This window comes from Corythoichthys intestinalis, chromosome 14, assembly GCF_030265065.1.
Source record: "Corythoichthys intestinalis isolate RoL2023-P3 chromosome 14, ASM3026506v1, whole genome shotgun sequence".
NCBI classification, from domain to species: Eukaryota; Metazoa; Chordata; class Actinopteri; order Syngnathiformes; family Syngnathidae; genus Corythoichthys; species Corythoichthys intestinalis.
In genome coordinates this window covers 6,333,370-6,351,704 of record NC_080408.1, presented here as the reverse complement: position 1 = coordinate 6,351,704, position 18,335 = coordinate 6,333,370, and the positions used below count along the sequence as shown (strand labels likewise).

At 39.7% G+C, this 18,335-nt stretch overlaps 1 protein-coding gene across 1 annotated transcript in view; it reads right to left on the bottom strand.

Moving 5' to 3' along the window:
- Positions 1 to 17,756, bottom strand: part of pde4dip (phosphodiesterase 4D interacting protein) — a 72,961-nt gene extending 55,205 nt beyond the window's left edge. Inside the window, exons 1-10 of the mRNA XM_057856566.1 lie at positions 15,832 to 17,756; positions 9,650 to 9,787; positions 9,462 to 9,581; positions 9,304 to 9,396; positions 6,505 to 6,729; positions 6,281 to 6,439; positions 6,115 to 6,216; positions 4,705 to 4,842; positions 4,453 to 4,632; positions 1,786 to 1,980 (exon numbers count right to left, since the gene is read on the bottom strand). Coding sequence (XP_057712549.1) covers positions 1,786 to 1,980; positions 4,453 to 4,632; positions 4,705 to 4,842; positions 6,115 to 6,216; positions 6,281 to 6,439; positions 6,505 to 6,729; positions 9,304 to 9,396; positions 9,462 to 9,581; positions 9,650 to 9,787; positions 15,832 to 17,118 — 2,637 coding nt within the window. The 5' untranslated portion in view covers positions 17,119 to 17,756. The remainder of the gene's footprint in view (positions 1 to 1,785; positions 1,981 to 4,452; positions 4,633 to 4,704; positions 4,843 to 6,114; positions 6,217 to 6,280; positions 6,440 to 6,504; positions 6,730 to 9,303; positions 9,397 to 9,461; positions 9,582 to 9,649; positions 9,788 to 15,831) is intronic.
- Between the last annotated feature and the right edge of the window lie 579 nt (positions 17,757 to 18,335).

Genomic DNA, 18,335 nt, shown 5'->3' with positions numbered 1-18,335 from the left:
GCAGGCTCATCAACGCAGCATTTAAGCACGGATGAGCTCAGAGAAGGCTGCCGAGATATTTGCTTTGCTGATTGCCATTTGACATCTCGCACTATAGTCTCGCTACATTTGCTTGTTTCGCCCCTGCATTGGTTTTTTTCTGTTAGTGTGCTGCACTCGTTTGTAAACTCTACCCTGTGCAGGTATGAGTGTTTTAATTTTTACTTTGGTGCTCGCTGCCAATCGTCTTAGTTAACCTTCGAGTTTGTAGTATTGAGCTCTGTCGACCTGCTGTCACGGACTCCTTTTGTTATTTCTACTATCCCGCGATCGCGTGTTATTTTTTTGTTTGTAATCATTAAACCCTTGTACGTATCCCCCGCTTGTTGTCCGCTTCGAGGTCCAACCTTGTTTCCGCATTTGCGGACGCTAACAATTATAAGTAATAATAATTGACCACAGCATCCTGTCTCTCTATTAGCCTCCTTTTTTCGGGAGGGCGGGGCTTATTTCTATTTCTGAAAGATGGCAACCCTACTTTGGAAACAGTTCCCAAATTACTGCAGCATTTCTTTAAGTAAAAGTAATGTTTAAGTAATGTTGACGTAGTGAACTGACCAGAGATTGTTGCACCTGTCCAGCGCACTTCCTCTGGATAGCAGTCCTGGTCTTGCAGGCTCAAACTCGTTGTGTTCGTTCACGCTTCGTCTTTAAATGTTTTATCATGTTCGAGGTATTGAAACTGGCCGATTTAACTCCACATCTCGAAACTTTCAGGCCACAAATCTTGCATGCAGCCATTGATTTTAATTGACGGGATTTCTATTTTGAAATATTCCCCGACCGCCGCTATGTCGGCGCCGCCAAGCGGCCTTGTCATTGGTCAAGAGTGGCTATTGGCCCGTTCTCATTGGTCTGGAGCAGGCCAATAGCGATAGCTGCTTGGTGTTCACGTGTCATCACACAACACGGAGACAGAGTGTAGTGAGCGCCAGGAGGAAAAAAAAAAGGCTGCGGTCAAATGTTATAATAATGGACCGGTAAATGGTATCGGCGCCGTCTTTGTTGGTACTCGCCGATACCGATTACCACCATTTCGGGCCGGATCGGCTCCCCCTGCCGATACTAGTATCGGTGCATCTTTATTAACAACCCGGAAGTACTCCTCTCAACACACACGCGGTCAATTTGGCCACAAAACGTGGCGGCAACTAAGCACTTTACAGTCAATCGGACTTACAACACATCCTACAGATGCTAAACGAACACATCACCTCACGGCATAAATGTTGAACACGCATATGATGTAAACAAAGCTTGTCAACTTGGAGCGATGACTGCAAAGCTACGAAACGGCCGCGCATGTAGGGGGTCCAACCTTTTGCTGATACTCTCCAGAATGAAGGACAAATACTCACCTTCATTCATGGATATCCACAGATCAACATTCCCTCGTAACGTCTCAACACTCGGCGCAAATGCCCACCCCCTTCAGTCCCACAACACGTGACGGGAACCTTTTATTTTAGCATTTTCTATTCAAAATGCGTACATGACTACAATATTCTTCATTCTACATACGTTATGAGGCAATTAAAAAATAGTAACGCAGAGACACTAAGGAAACTAACTTTAATCAGATTACTGGTGTAGAAAAATGAACGCGTTAGATTACTCGTTACTGAGAAAAGTAATCAGATTACAGTAACGCGTTACTAACTAATGCGTTACTGACAACACTGCCTACTACTACTGTAACAGGTTTCTGTTTTCCTTTTTGCGTGACACATTGAATTCACGCAATACCTGTAGGTACTGATCTTTGGAACTGAGGGTGTCGAGCAAGTCCGACACCCGGGTTTGGTGTTCGTTTGATTGGCGGCTGCGGTCCGAAAGTAGCTCTTGGAAGAGTTTTTCCTTCAACTGGAGCCGAGCTTTCAGCTCTTCCACCACGTCCGTGGGACCTGCCTGTACTCTGGCAACCAAGGCTGCAGTCAGATCCTGAAGAAGAAAAAAAAAAAAAAAAAAGCTTCAATGCTTAGGGAGCCGCATTAGCGTAAACCCTAAAAATTATTATCTCGAGTAACTTTTAGATAAAAAGCTTCAAATCGAATGTTTCTGCTTCGAGGATTCGTTTAGACTGGCGTTGTAATGGTTTGTTTTGAAAGTGTTTGCATTTACTTTTATTGATTTGGTTGGATACGCTACCCTCTAGTGGCAACAGTGAATATGACATAAGAAATATGACAAAATAAAAAAACTAGGGTGTCAAACGATTAAAATTTTTAATCGAGTTAATTACAGCTTAAAAATTAATTAATCGCAATTAATCGCAATTCAAACCATCTATAAAATATGCCATATTTTTCTGTAAATTATTGTTGGAAAGACAAGATGGATATATACATTCAACATATGGTTGGAATGGAAATATAAGACAAGATGGATATATACATTCAACATACGGTACATAAGTACTTTATTTCTTTATTATAACAATAAATCAACAAGATGGCATTACCATTATTAACATTCTGTTAAAGCGATCCATGGATAGAAAGACTTGTAGTTCTTAAAAGATAAATGTTAGTACAAGTTATAGAAATTTTATATTAAAACCCCTCTTAATGTTTTTGTTTTAATAAAATTTGTAAAATTTTCAATCAAAAAAAAAAAACTAGTAGCCCGCCATTGTTGATGCCAATAATTACTTACACAATGCTCATGGGTGCTGAAGCCTATAAAATCAGTTGCACCCAAGCGCCAGCAGAGGGCGACAAAACTCCGAAAAACACAAGTACACATTTCACTGTGTTGTCATTTTAATCTGTTTGAGCGGGACGTTTGTGCGTTAATTGCGTCAAATATTTTAACGTGATTAATTTAAAAAATTATTTACCTCCCGTTAACGCGATAATATTGACAGCCCTAAAAAAACGTTAGCATTTAAACTAGCGTGGGTAGTGGCAACAATGAATATGCCATAACTCGTCTAATATGGCTGGATCCAGCTGCTCCCTGTTAAGACCAACATGAGGTTGTAAGTTTTTGTTTGCGCCAATATGATGTTTATGCCTTCGTAATTTAGAAGTATATTTAGCAGTTGTTGTTTTTTTTGTGGAAATATTGTGTTTGATTTGGTAAGAGCATTGTTTAAAAAAAAAAAAAAGCATTTTATAGCATTTGAGCTAGCGAAGTTTTGCTATGCAAGTTAGCCAATTGTTCTTTTGTTGTACTTCGATCCCCATATATTATTTTTTTAAGCTCAGGTATATTAATTTCCGTAATTTCTGGACTATAAAGCGCACCCAATTATAAGCTGCACCAGCCACATTTCTCAAAATTTCAGAGCTAAATCCACATGTATGTCGTCCTTGACTATAAATCGCAAGTATATTAACATTGGATATTTACATTGATGTTACACAGAACCTTTTGATTGATCAAAAAGATATTTATCAACCAGATAAACACGCATCAACATCACCAACTCATGCTGTCTGAATGCAAAAAAACAAAACAATAAAAACAAAACACAATACACTATATTTGCAAAGAGACATAATCCACATTAAATTGCCTTCTAAACTTGAGTGGATGAAATCCTTTATAAAGGGTTAACATCGAGCGCTAGCCTTTATATAGTAGCTTTGTCGTAGCATACTGTGGCAATAAAGTCTTCCGAATGCCAGTTGAAAACGGCTAATCAACGCTAGCATCATGTTCTCTTGCCATAGCAAGTAGTGGATGCCCATCTATTTAAAATTCTTCTGTAGCAGCATATAGTATCAGATGGAGCCATATTCATCTATAAAATACTGAGTTTTTGAGTACCTGTAATTCTGACGAGCTTCTGGCAAGCTTTATCAGCGCTAGTGCTAGGATAAAACATTTTATATATGTCTAATTATCCATTTTTTGTCATTTTTAACAGGAAAAAAAATGGAATAAGTGTGACGAGCTTCTGGCAAGCTTTATTGGTGCTAGTGTAGCGGCTGAGAGCTATGTCATGGCAAAATTTCGAAATATGACTATCAAATATATATATATATATTTTTTATCAGAATATAAAGCTTGTTTGTCAAAACAAAAAAAATCATTAATAGGCTACTTCCTTCTACAGGTGTATGAAAAAGTGTCTGAACCTGTCACATTACATTTCATGGTGATTTTATGCAGAAATGTGAGAAATTCCAAAAGGTTCAGATACTTTCACACTACTTTCATACCACAGTAAAAGCCGCAGGGTAGAAAAGGCAAGAAAGAAGTAGCGGCTTATAGTCCGAAAAATACGGTCATTGTAAAATGAAAGTGCAATACTGCATCTTTTGAAAGAAAACTCAGGAATTTTGTTTTGTATTCGCATTTAATGCTCTTTTGAAAGTATCCGATTACTTGAGTATTTGAACTGATAAATTGATGACTAAAATAATCAATAGCTGCAGCCCTAAACTATTATAATGGGTTTATAACCTGTGCCTCCTTGCTGCGAGCCTGCAGTGCCGCTTGTAGCTGGCTGATGATGGCATCTTTCTCTCTTGTAGTGTTCCGTTCCTTCTCCTCACTCTGCTGCTTCAGCCACTGGAGATTCCGGTAGGCCTCAGCCGCCTGCTCCAGCTCTAGTTCTTTCCCTCGCACCAAGGCATCCAGACTCTAGATAAAACACACTGTTGTTAATGCAAATGTACTAATAAATGTCAGCTAAAGCTTGCAGCTAAAGTGTACCGTGATGGTCTCCTCGTTGTTGGACAGGATGCAGCGGAGCCTGTCCAGGTCTCGGTCCTTCTCCCTGAGGGCCACTTGTAGTGTCCTCACTTGACCGTCACGTTCGTCCAGACAGTGGAACTTTTCATCAATGGAGCGCTGCGCCATCACATGAGAATTATATGTGACACACTCTTCATTTGAGGGTGAATTAATTATGAAGTATCAGTAGTTCATTCGCTGCTATCCCTCCCACTTAAAACGGATGGGACCTGTACTGGCGATAAATTCATCGCCATATCACGAGATCGTGTCTTGCAAAACGTATCGTAAGCTACCCATAGGTTCCCACTAAAGATGTCCCGATCGATCGTCTGATCACTTCATTTTCAAAGTATCGGAATCGGCAAAAAAATATCGGAGATGCCTTTTTTTTTTTTTTTAATATATATATATATATATATATATATATATATATATATATATATAATTTAAATTGTTTTCTAATTGTATTTAATGTTACAGACAAAATGTCTTACACTCATCAAGAGTAGTTTTGGCTTAAAATAGGGCTATCAAATTTATTGCGTTACCGGCGGTAATTAATTTTTTTTTTTTTTATTCATCAAGTTAAATAATGAACGCATGCGCTGCACGACCCACTCACGCACTGTCGCGTTCAATCTATAAAGACGCCGTTTTACCTATAGATAGCGCTAAAAGGCAGCGTATAATGAGTAGAGAGAATTTTGACAGTGTTTGGAGCCATTTTATATGTGGCTTAAACCTTACAATACCTCTCTCAGCAATTAAAAATAACGTGGGAGGCAATTTGGGGAAGAAAGGTAGAAGTTGATCATTTTCTTAACACCCTATGTTCTTTCCCGACGCAGAAAAGATATATCCATTGGTGCCCCTACGCTCAGTCATGGTTGCACTTCCCCTCATGCATTTGGGCAGAAGTTAAATGGCTGCAGTATCATTTACTGAAAGCTCAACAAATACACTAGATGGCAATATTTAGTCACAATATACAAAGTCACATTTATCCTTTAACAATTACAAGTCTTTTTATCCGTGGATCCCTCTCACAGAAAGAATGTTAATAATGTAAATGCCATCTTGAGGATTTATTGTCATAATAAAAAATACAGTACTTATGTACTGTATGTTGAATGTATATTTTCGTCCGAGTTTTATTCATTTTTTTCTTAATGCATTAGTGCATTGCCAAAATGTATATGATCGGGAAAAATTATCGGGAATGATTGGAAGTGAATCGGGAGCAAAGAAAAAAGCAATCTGATCGGGAAATATTGGGATCGGCAGATACGCAAACAAAAACGATCGGGATCGGATTGGGAGCAAAAAAAAAACATGATCGGAACAATCCCTAGTTCCCACCCCTAATCAAGATGCTTTGTGCAGTACCTCCAACGCTTTGTCTCTGTCTTTAATGCGCTCTCTCAGTTTCTCAAGAAGAGCATCTCTCGGTTTGGAGCTTCCAGAAGTTTCCAACATCTCCGAGTACTCCTACAACGTGAATAAAGACAAGTTTTTGGAAAACTATAGTTATCGGCTAACAAGCAGTGATTACCTGTAATTGTCGCTCCTTTTCTTTCAGAGAGTGATTAAGCTGAGCGATGCATCCGTCTTTTTCTTGAATCGCAGTGAGTCTTTCTGCCACGGCCTCCTTCAGAGCCTCTTCTTTCACCTGCAGCTCACTGCGGATTTTCACAAGTGCACAACGCAGGTCCTGCAAAAGAGTAGAGAGGCGCGTGAACTAAGCTAGCGTAATAAGCAAACACCGGATCTACAAACCTGATTGTGTTTTTCAGTTTCTTCTCTGTGTTGCAGCGCCTCCAGGAGGTCAGCGTTTAGTCTGTCTTTAAAGCGAGCCAGGTCTTCCCCTTGTCTCTGAGTCTGTCTGAGACTCCTTTGACTCGCCTCCAGTTCCAGACCCAATGAAAACAGAGAGCTTTGCACTCCTACCAGCTCTCCCTGCAGTTGGGCGAGGGTCACGGACTCACTAACCCCCTCTGGAGGCTAAAGAGGGAATAAGAAATTTGAAAGCTATTAGATTACCTTTTCTACAAATGACTTTTTGCAAGAATTGTTTCCGTTTCCAGAAATAAAATTGGTTTCATGTGACAACTAGAGCCGGCCCGACTAGTCGAAGTTGTCAATGACGTAAATGCGTCGACAAGGCCAACATTCCGTTTTCGCCAACGATGATAATAATGAAAATATTTCATCAGTGGACAATTTTTTCATGACGATGACGTGCTGAAAACATGTCTTGGGAGACTAAAACATGACGAGATGGATGCCAGTTGTTGTCCGACGATACCGGAACGAGATGAAAATTCGCTAAAGTTTCAGTAATAAATTCACAACGTGTGATATTTTCTTATTGTTCGTGTAGTTAGAACTAGGGCTGTCAAACGATTAAAATTTTTAATCGAGTTAATTACGGCATAAAAATTAGTTAATCGTAATTAATTGCAATTCAAACCATCTATAAAATACGCCATATTTTTCTGTAAATTATTGTTGGAATGGAAAGATAAGACAAGATGGATATATACATTCAACATACTGTACATAAGTACTGTATTTGTTCATTATAACAAATCAACAAGATGGCATTAAGATTATTAACATTCTGTTAAAGCGAACCATGGATAGAAAGACTTGTAGTTCTTAAAAGATAAATGTTAGTACAAGTTATAGAAATTTTAATATTAAACCCCTCTGAATGTTTTCGTTTTATTAAAATTTGTAAAATTTTCAATCAAAAAATAAACTAGTAGCTCGCCATTGTTGACGTCAATAATTACACCATGCTCACTCATGGTACTAACCCATAAAATCAGTTGGACACAAGCGCCAGCAGAGGGGGCCAAACACCAAAAACCAAGTAACAAGCGGACATTACACTGTACTGTCATTTTAATCTGTTTGAGTGGGGCATGTGCGTTAATTCCGTCAAATATTTTAACTAGGGCTGTCAAACGATTAAAACTTCTAATCGAGTTAATCACAGCTTAAAAATTAACTAATCGTAATTAATCGCAACTCAAACCATCTATAAAATATGCCATATTTTTCTGTAAATTATTGTTAGAATGGAAAGATAAGACACAAGACGGATATATACATTCAACATACTGTACATAAGTCCTGTATTTGTTTATTATAACAATAAATCAACAAGATGGCATTAACATTATTAACATTCTGTTAAAGCGATAGAAAAACTTGTAGTTCTTAAAAGATAAATGTTAGCACAAGTTATAGAAATTTTATATTAAAACCCCTCTTAATGTTATCATTTACATAAAATTTGTAAAATTTTCAATCAAAAAATAAAGTAGTAGCTCGCCATTGTTGATGTCAATAATTACACAATGCTCATTGTGCTTAAACCCATAAATTCAGTCGCACCAAAACGCCAGCAGAGGGAGACAAAAAAATACAAGTAACAAGTGCACATGACACTGTGCTGTCATTTTAATCTGTTTCAGCGGGGCATATGCGTTAATTACGTCAAATATTTAAAGGTGATTAATTAAAAAAATTAATTACCGCCCGTTAATGCGATAATTTTGACAGCCCTAATTTTAACGTGATTAATAAAAAAAAAAAATTACAGCCTGTTAACGTGATAGTTTTGACAGCCCTAGTTAGAACACATTTGGGAGTGTTTGGTCACGTCACTCATGTGACGTGATGCCCGGGCTTCAGCGTGTGCCCATTCCAGGCTCCTTTTGTGAAACGTGTCAGGTGCTGCTTAGTAAGTTTTGTTTTCTTATCTTGGCCTTTAAAAGTCTGTGCTGAGTGATCATCACACACTAAACTAAAAACTAACTTGTAGTGTCAGCATAGTGTTCGCGTTAGCATTAGCATTTAGCGCGGCGACTTGAAACTCTTGGAAAACATTTTACATACAGTTCATGGCATCCAGGTGAGTTTAATTAATTGCAAAAAAAGTGCTGTTTTCCTGCTGACTGTTTATTATCATGATGAAAATGGTGATGTCCTTGTGGACTCTACAGTTACGTGCTCGCCTGTCATGTTCATTCGAAATTGATGGAAGCCTTTTATTTACTTATTTATTCATGGACTAAAACTTTTGAAGTTTATAGATGAAAACATTTTAAGAATAGTCGAATAAAACTAGACGAAGACGAACACATTTTGAAATGACTAAAATATGACGAAGACTAATTAATATTTTCGTCCAAAAGACTAAGACGAAAATTAAAATGGCTGCCAAAAACAACGTTGCTCTTAACAAATCCTTCAAACACATATTCCCACAAAAAAATTCTAAATAATATATATAATAATAACTAAATTACGAATCTATAAACAAACATATCAGGGCAAACAAAAACTTAACAGTTGGAAATATGTCATCCTCATTGTTGCCACCAGAGTGTATCCATCCAAATCAATAAAACTAAATGCAAACACTTTCAAAGCAAACCATTAGATCACTAATTAAATGAATCTCCAAAGTAGCAAAATCTGAGACAAAGCTTTTTGGTCATCCAATTACTCTACTTAACCGATTAATCGTTGTAGCGCTACATTTAACATAGATTTAAATCTCACCTTGCTTTGTGAAAGCTGATTACGGTGGGCCATCTCTCGCAGCTTGTACAGAGTGACATTCTGCCCCTCAATCAGCTGATACAACTCCTGAGCCTTAAAAGATTAGTGGAATTAGCATGCATATGTAAATCAAATGAATTTTGTTCCAACACACCCACCTCAGTGTCTTTGGTGCTAATGGAATCCGTGAGGTCCTGGATGGTTCTCTCCTGTCTTTGGGCAGCCTGGCGGAGGGAACGAAGCTCACACTCCATCTCGCTTAGCTTCTCCTCCAGCTTCTACGCACGGGTTCAGAGATCATGATCAATCTTGGACTAACCCTCCAGTTGGGGAATCATCCTCTTACCATATTTTTGGAATCGCTCTCATGAATTTTGGCCTGCAAGGATTGGACCTGCAGCTGGGCCTTTTGCAGCTCGCTGACACATTGACCTGCCGCACACTCATATTGGTTTAGCTGGCTCTGCTGTTCCTCAACGAGATTCTAAAAGTGGAAGAAACAGACAAAAAGCTGATTTTGGGTTACAGAACAGGCGCCATCCCTCCCGCTTCAAATGGATTGGACGTCTACTAGTGATTAGAGGTGGGAATCTTTGAGTACCTAATGATTCGATTACGATTCAGAGGCTCCGATTCGATTATAAATCGATTATATACGTCACCCAAATCCCTTTAATGTTTTGTAAATTAGTTCCAAAATAGTTTATAAATCCTATTAGGCTAAACCAAACTAATATTTAAGTATCAAGTTAACAGTTAAAAACATGAATTAAAATATTCAAGTCCCCATTCTGTATCAGCAGCTTTAAACTACATTCAATTAATTTAATGATGTGAATCAACCGTTAAAGTTGATAAAATTGCTCCCGTTATTCCATAATTTCCCTTCTGTCTACTTACAACATGTCAAAGTTTTAGAACCGTTTCATTATTTAAAGATAGATTCAAGTCAAGATTTTGCTGATTTAGGAGTATTTCAGATAAAAAGTTAATTAGGTTCGCTACAACAGAGCCTTCTAGAGAAGTCTACTGCTTTAAGATGGCGGCTGTTTACAACGCGGCAACTACTAAACGCCAAGCCTGTCGTTTCGCATCTAGTTCTTTTTATATGTTCTAACACAGCAGTCGTCTCTCATTTAGCATCTAGTTCTGCATATACTGTATGTGATATTTACTATAGCCGTCAGTGTTGTTAATCTTACTTTAAAAAAGTAATTAATTACAGTTACAAATTACTTCTCCCAATAAGTAATTGCATTAGTAACTCAGTTACCTGAATGTAAAAGTAATTACTTGGCAAAGTAACTAGTGATAATTTTCATGTTTTTTTTTTCTCAAAAACCAATGTTCTGAATCAACCTTTAAAGTTGATAAAATTGCGTTATTGCATTAGTTCCCTTCTGTCAACTTTCGACATGTGTAAGTTTTAAAACTGTTTCATCATTTAAAGATAAATTTAAGTCAAGATTGTGCCGATTTAGGAGCATTTTAGATAAAAAGTTACTTAGCTTCGCTAGGAAGGTTCTCTACAACAGAGCCTTCCTGAGAGGTTTACTGCTTTAAGATGGTGGCTGATTACCAACGCATCAAGTTCAATATATATATATAGATCTTGCTAATGCCACCGTGTCTGTCATTTGCATCTAGTTCTATAGTATGTGATATCTAACGTAGCATTATGTGTAATTTGTAAGCTATCGGCTACAGTGAGGAGCCACATAGCATCGCGTTTGCAACGGCGTCGCCACTCCTGCTCTGCTCTCTCGTCTCCGTGAGTCCGTCTCTGACTTTTCTCGCATCATTCATAGTAACGCATAGTAACGCACGCCTTTCCCGCTTCAGTAACGGTAACGGCGTTGCCAAAATGAGAAAAGTAATTAATTAGATTACTCACTACTGAAAAAAATAACGCCGTTAGTAATGCCGTTATATTTTAACGCCGTTATTAACAACACTGATAGCCGTATGTTTGTAGCAACTAGGCGTTGTTTGAACCAGCCGCAGTCAGGTACTTTTGGTTTTTTATCTAGCGGCATGAGTTGAACAGGATATTTGCTCTCGGTCCGTTCCTCATTGCGTCCTGAAGACCGCGCTGAGGCTGACTGTGTTTTACTTCTGCTTTACCTGGTGTAGTAATCGGAATTTGGATGTTTGTGAATCGTTCTTGAATCTTCCACGGCCGAATCGCGAATAATCTAAGAATCGGAAATTTCGCACGCCTCTACTAGTGATAATCTCATTTCTATTCATCGCAGAAGGATAAAAAGAGCTCGTTTTTCGTGTTCATTAGTTGTTTTGTAGAATATCCCAGAATGATTTCCTGACCCGTGTATCGATAATTGTTCTCGCCATAACGTGAGATCACCTTCTATCGCATCATGAGGTACCCGGAGGTTCCAACCCCTATTATCTATAGTAGCAAGGACAAAGATTTGAACATGAGGTACATCTTTGAATTTCAAAGTGAATTTTGGCATTGTTGAGATGAGATCATGTTGTGACATTTAGTGGAGGACTTTGCCTTCGGGGCTGTGGGTGAATTTAGGCCAATAGTTAAGTCACTGTTTGTAACATCTCCTCTCTCATAACCTACTTACATCATGGGAACATTCTGCTCCACTGACGATGACTTATTTATCACAGTTGTGTTTTTAATGCCACTCTAAATTTTACATATGAAAATAAATTCCGTGCCGTATATGACAATGACCTTTTTGTTGCATGCCAAAACAAACGTACACATTAGGCAATTAGGCCATGCCGTGGTTGGAAGCTTACAGACTGCTAATTCAACATACGCGTTCACACAGACACAAACCACAATGGCTGGCTCGCCTGCTGTGCGAGCTGAATATGAGTAATGCGTTTGTGTTCAGCTAATTCGAATTCGGCTAATTCTGTGATCACCGGTAACAGTGGAGTGTACATGTTTTAAAGGAAACCTTAAATACTTGTAGGCTCTAATAAAATCACAATTGTTCTCTTTACTAAAGTATGTTATCCGAAACATAAAATATTGCCATTGAAAAATTTAGTACGTTTAGCCCTCCGGAGGGCGCCATATTCTACGCTCACAATGAACGCTGGGGGTGATGACGTGGTTGGGCTTGACTGGGAGAATAGCTGTGCTCTATACTAGTGAAGCTAGTATGACAGCTGCCATGATTTTGTCACATTCTGCTACTGGTCAGATTGTTTTGTTACAAAGCTGTGGGATGAGTTCCCGACGTCGTACCTGCATCCAATTCAAACTCATCAGCAGAGTCTTTAAACCGATCCTAGGCGTGTTGCCGAGATATTAACTTTCTGCCATTTGAGTTTGTAATTTCATCCTTGCCTTGTTTTTGCCGTTCGTCTGCCTCTCACCACAGCTTTCCCTTGTTTGTTTGTTTTTTTAAACTGATCCCAACCTACTGTCCCACTCAAATGAGTGGTTTCCCCCCTGGGTCCGCTTACTATTGAGTCTTTTACAGAAATTAGGTTTTGGAAGGACAACAATGAGGTTTCCAGCACTATGTGGGTTGTTCAAAGACCATAGTATCATCATCGTCATCATCCAAATGCAGTGCATTTGCAATTCTCTTAGTCAATAGCTGCAACGATTACCGTAATTTTTGGAGTCTAAGCCATTACGTTTTTCCCTCATTTTGAACCCTGCGGCTCACGTCCAGTGCGGCTTTTTTGTTGATTTGTGTTAATAGGTGTAACTTTATTCGACGGCGGTGTCATAAGACTGCCATAAGACAGTCATAAGTATTAAAATGAAACTATCATGAGCATGAATGCTTACGACCAGTGTTGGGCATGTTACTTTAAAAAAGTAATTAGTTACATTACTCACTACTTCTTCCAAAAAGTAACTGAGTTAGTAACTGAATTACTCAATAGTAAAAGTAACTAGTTACCAGGGAAAGTAACTATTTTCGTTACTTGTTGTATGTCAAAGAATTTGAAATTTTGTGAGCAGTATTCGGGTCAGTGGAATAGAGAAGAACAGACAGGTAGTTAACTTGTTAGGTGCTTCAGCAGATTTGAATTGCTTACCACAGATGTCGACAAAAGCTTTGCCCCGGGACATAAATTACACATTACATTCAGGTTCTTTCCTTTAATTTCGACAAACTTGAAATAGTGTCTATATCTCCACCTCTTAAAGGACAATTTTTCTTCTGAATGCTGTGCCATCTCGACCCTGTGCATCTGTTTTGCGTATGTGTGTTGCCGCACGCGCTGTTCCGGTTTGCTTGTGAAATCACCGGCTCTGATTGGCTTATCACGACATATGACTCTAACCCTCAGCCAATCATAATCACTTCCATCGCATCTCTCGAGGGGCTGCATTTAGGTAGGCTCGTTTCCCGACAATTCACGTCACCTTCAAAGCGTCTGCCGTCCTCAAGATGGAAGCAGAATTATTGCTGGCTGACAGTGGGAGACGGGAACGAGGCTAGCATCAGGTGTCGCAAACACAGAAACGTTACCAAACTTTGAAAAGCATTGTCTAATTGAATGAGCAGGGACAAACAGCTTGGAGTCAGAAGTACGTGCGCTATTCTCGAACCTGAACGCACCCAAAGTCTTGGATGACAAATCAACAGAGCAGAGAGTCGACTCGACACGGCTGGTAGTTTCTTCAATTTATTCAGAGTAAGTAACCCACCGCTTTTGACCGTCAGTAACGGTAACGGCGTTGTAATGGCGGAAAAATTAGTTAGATTACCCCGTTACTGAAAAAAATAATGCCGTTACGTAACGGCGTTATTTACAACGGCGTTACTCCCAACAATGCTTACGACAGATCCTAAGTAATCCGTATCAAGAAGTATCATCTGGCAAATTATGTCACTAACTCCATTTATGTCCAGCTCTGATCTTTTACATCCATTCAAAATTAAAATCATTTGTTGGATGACACAAAATGACATCTGTCATAAGCATTCATTATTGCTCATGGCAGTGTCATGTCATAATTATGATGGTCTTATGATCGTTTTATGGCATGGCTTTCAAATAAAGTGTTAGCAGTTACCATAGCGAGTAATTAATGAGACAACGAACACTAAATGAAGAAATAATTTGCACAGAACATTAATTTTGATTTCTATTTGCATCTGCAGCGCTGCAATGCATGCTAGGGGGCATGTTGGATGATATCAGAGTTGACAGCAGCAGAGGTCCACTTTCTCCACCAAGGGAGTAGTGATGGCCGAATGAAGATTTTTGAAGCAATGAAGCCAATTGGTTCAAAGTTTCATGGTGGTTCATTTGGTCTTAGGCAGTTTTATGATGGCACTGTCAAATAAGGTTTTACCAGTTCTTATCTTTTGGTGTAAATATCCCATAATACAGTGAGCACAGCTGCAGCTTACAGTCCAGTGCAGCTTATCTATGAACAAATGCCATTTTCGTGTCAAATTTTGCTGGGTGGCAGCTTATAGTCAGCTGCGCGTTATAGTCCAAAAATTACGGTAATCAATTCGATTAGTAAAAAGCTTTGAATCAAATTTTGCTGATTCGAGAATTTGTTTTATTAGAGCGGTGTTGTAATGGTTTGTTTTGATGGTGTTTGCATGTAGTTTTATTGATTTGGGTGGATACACTGCCCTCTAGTGGCAACACTGAATATGACATAGCTCATTTAATATGGCTGAATTGAGCTGCTCTCTGTTAAGGCCAACACAAGTAAGTTTTTGTTTGAGCTAATGTTTTTTTAAGCATTCGTAATTTAGTTTATATGTATTTTTAGCCATTTTTGTAGGAATATGTTTGAACGATTTGTTAAAAGTAGTGATGCACGATAATACATTTTTGAACCGATACCGATAACCGATAATTTCCTCCTTGTTCCAAACGATAATCGATAATGTCAAGCTGATAATTCTATTAAAAGATTTATGTAAATTTTTAAAGTAAACACAGAAGAAAATATTACTTGGCAAAAATATAATTTATTATTATTTATTATATCGGCGGTGCTGAATTGGACAAAATTGCTTCGGTTGCGCACATCCGGAGGCTAAATCAAGTATCTAATTATTGGATTGCATTATCGGTTGAATTTTTTAATAGCTAGATTATCTGTGTGACGCCATAATTGCCATTATCGGCCGATAATTATCGGTAACCGATATTATCATGCATCTTTAGTTAAAAGCATTGTAAAAAAAATTAATAAGCATTTTATAGCATTTAAGCTATCAGACTTGCTATGCAAGTTAGCCAATTGTTCTCTTGTACTTAAATCTTCCTTTATTATTTTTATACCATCTGAGGCTAGGCTCAGGGATTTTTATTTTTCAATGAATGTACAATTCCGCATAGTTTAAAAACTCTAAGTTGTATTCTTATTATCATATTTTATATATTGACTCTCTTCTGACAGCGCAATCTTAGCAAGCCTTTGTTTTACATCTCCCAACGCATCCCTGCAACGCGTGAAATGTTACTAATCTGATTATTCCAACTAACTAGTTGATAGAGTAATCGACTGCTAAAATCATTGATAGCTACAGCCTAGTCAAGTTATACCTGGTGTGGAGTTGGTGGCGGAAACTCTATGTAATCATCTTCCAAATTATCTTCTATATCAACCGGGTTATGACCAGGGTATGACCCAACATGCACTTGGATCATGGGGGCTTCCAGTTCAGGTGTTGCCATGAGGTTGTTTCTTTCCCCATTCGGAGTCCCAAAGTTAAGTTCCAGAATTGGATCAGGGAAGTCTGACCTTCCATGATTGGAGCCCCGTTTAAGCAGCACTGGAAGTTTACTACCTTTGGCGCTTTGGACTGGACGGTGGACAGCATAATTCTGTAGCAAACAGAGAGCTAGAGAGAGGCTTTGTCCAGAGGAGGCTTGGCTATGTGGTGCTCGTTCAGGGGAGGTGCCAGATATCCGGTCCTCAGACGGCTCTTTGGGAGAGTTCAGAAGTTCATCTGTTGTGCCTCCAAGCTGAATGTAGTCTTCAGTTGTCTCTAGGGAAGCTATAGAGGGGCTGGAACTGGCTCTTCCTGCTAGAGTGCGGTCACTATCTGAAGTCCGAGACACTTCTTGAGAACCAGGAACTAGTGTCAAGGAGGATGGTGGTTCATCTTGCTCTTCCCCATTTCCTTTTTCTTCACTTTCCGCGCCTCCGCCGCTTCCTCCGATAACGCTGGCTGAATATCTGGTAGAAGGCCCGCAAGAAGTGCTACGTGCAAGCTTCCTGGGCACCTTACAAACAGCTTCATAGTCCGAGTCTGCCACACGCCAATGGGAACATCCTCGACATCTCCTAGGAGTTGCGGGCAAACAGCGGTGAGACCCTGCAGTCTCCGACCCGGGCCCAGCTGAAGTGTGGTGGTGGTGGCAATCCACACTGTCGTCAGCCCAGGATTCGTACAAAGAGTAGACTAGATCCTCCTGAAGAAGAGCGCAGTACTTAGCATGGGTGAGGCCTGAAATATCCACTATCCCATCTCCTAGCGTATCAGAATCCTCGCCACAAGTCTCCGGCGAGTTTGTTTTCCTGTACAATCCGCCGATGCACTGCCTGAGCCGATGTTTTTCTTGCAGGAGCCTCTGAAGCCTCTCGATGGAGAGCGCCTCGACTCGGGCGATCACGGTGTCGAAGCGGTACATGCGGTCCAGCATGAAGGTGCACTTGGAGCAAGCGAATTCTCCGCGGCCGTCCCGCGCTAGCTCTTGGCCTAACGCGTGAGACAGCAACACCTGCAGGTTGAGTTTGGCAGTCGGATGGAAGATCCATCTCCTCTGGTTGCCATAGAGATCCCTTCCACAGATGCGACATGTCTCTTTCATTTTGTTGTCCAGCATTTAACCAACTGCCTTCCACTTCCTTGATTAGCGGCTCTACGTATGAACATATATTAGGTTTAATCTGCATTCGTATCCTTGGGAATTAATCGTTATGCTTCTTTCCACAGATATGATGCCTAATTCTATCCATTATTATGACAGTTGTTCACAGAATGTGAATTATGTTCCGTTTGCATCTCTTGTCCTTACACTAACCTTGGCTTGACACTATTAGTGTTTAGTCAGCCATTACAAGAGAACACTCAGACCAGGTGCGTCTTCAGCAGGTGCAAAGGTCCACTGCAACAGGCGTGCTGACGTACTATTAAAAAATATATATCCCCAGTCAACAGTGTCTTGAAATCAAATCAAACAAGCTTTGTTCCTTCACTCAGCAGGCTGTATTGCACCATTCATTCTCCTGACAGTCACGAGCCGCCGCGCCGTCGCCGGCTTCATCACACTCGCCTGTCTCGCCGCCCCATTTAAAGCGTATACAATGCCGATGAAAGCACTCCGTCGACGGTTTCCCGGGTTTTGGAATGTTTTGTCGAGTGAAAGAGCGCAGATTTTCTTCATTTGCCAGCCGTTTGAAACCGCGAAAGTCAGGTGCTACTAGCAGCCCGAGATCTTCCGGGGAAGATAATGAAGAGGCAGGCTGAACCAGACTCGCAGCATTGGAGCGTACCATTCAACAAATACGGGGGAGTTCAGCATTCCAGTCGTCACACGGTGGTGCCTTTTTCTAATACGACAATAAAAACCAGCCTCATAAATCTACACAAACTGCTCTAGAAATGCATGACTAAACATAACGTCGTCTGGTATTAGTTTTTCTTCGGGTTACGTCAAAATACACAACGCCGCGTCCCCTTTTATGTCTACTACTTCCTCTTGCTCAGTTGGCTAAATTCATCTCGCCTGACTGACTCGGTAAGTGAACTGCTGAGTAACATTAGTGACGCTCTAGAAAAGAAAAATTACACTTAACTACAGCGCCAACATGAAGTTTAAGCAGGATAACGATTTTATAGGGCAGTCCAGTCTATATTTTTTGGTTTAATTTTTATAATGCGCCTTCATCAGGGCTAAAAACGCTAATGTTTACCACAGCATATTCATTACTGTCTATATATTATATGTAGGGTTGTTCCGATCATGTTTTTTTGCTCCCGATCCAATCATTTTAGTTTGAGTATCTGCCGATCCCGATATTTCCCGATCCGATTGCTTTT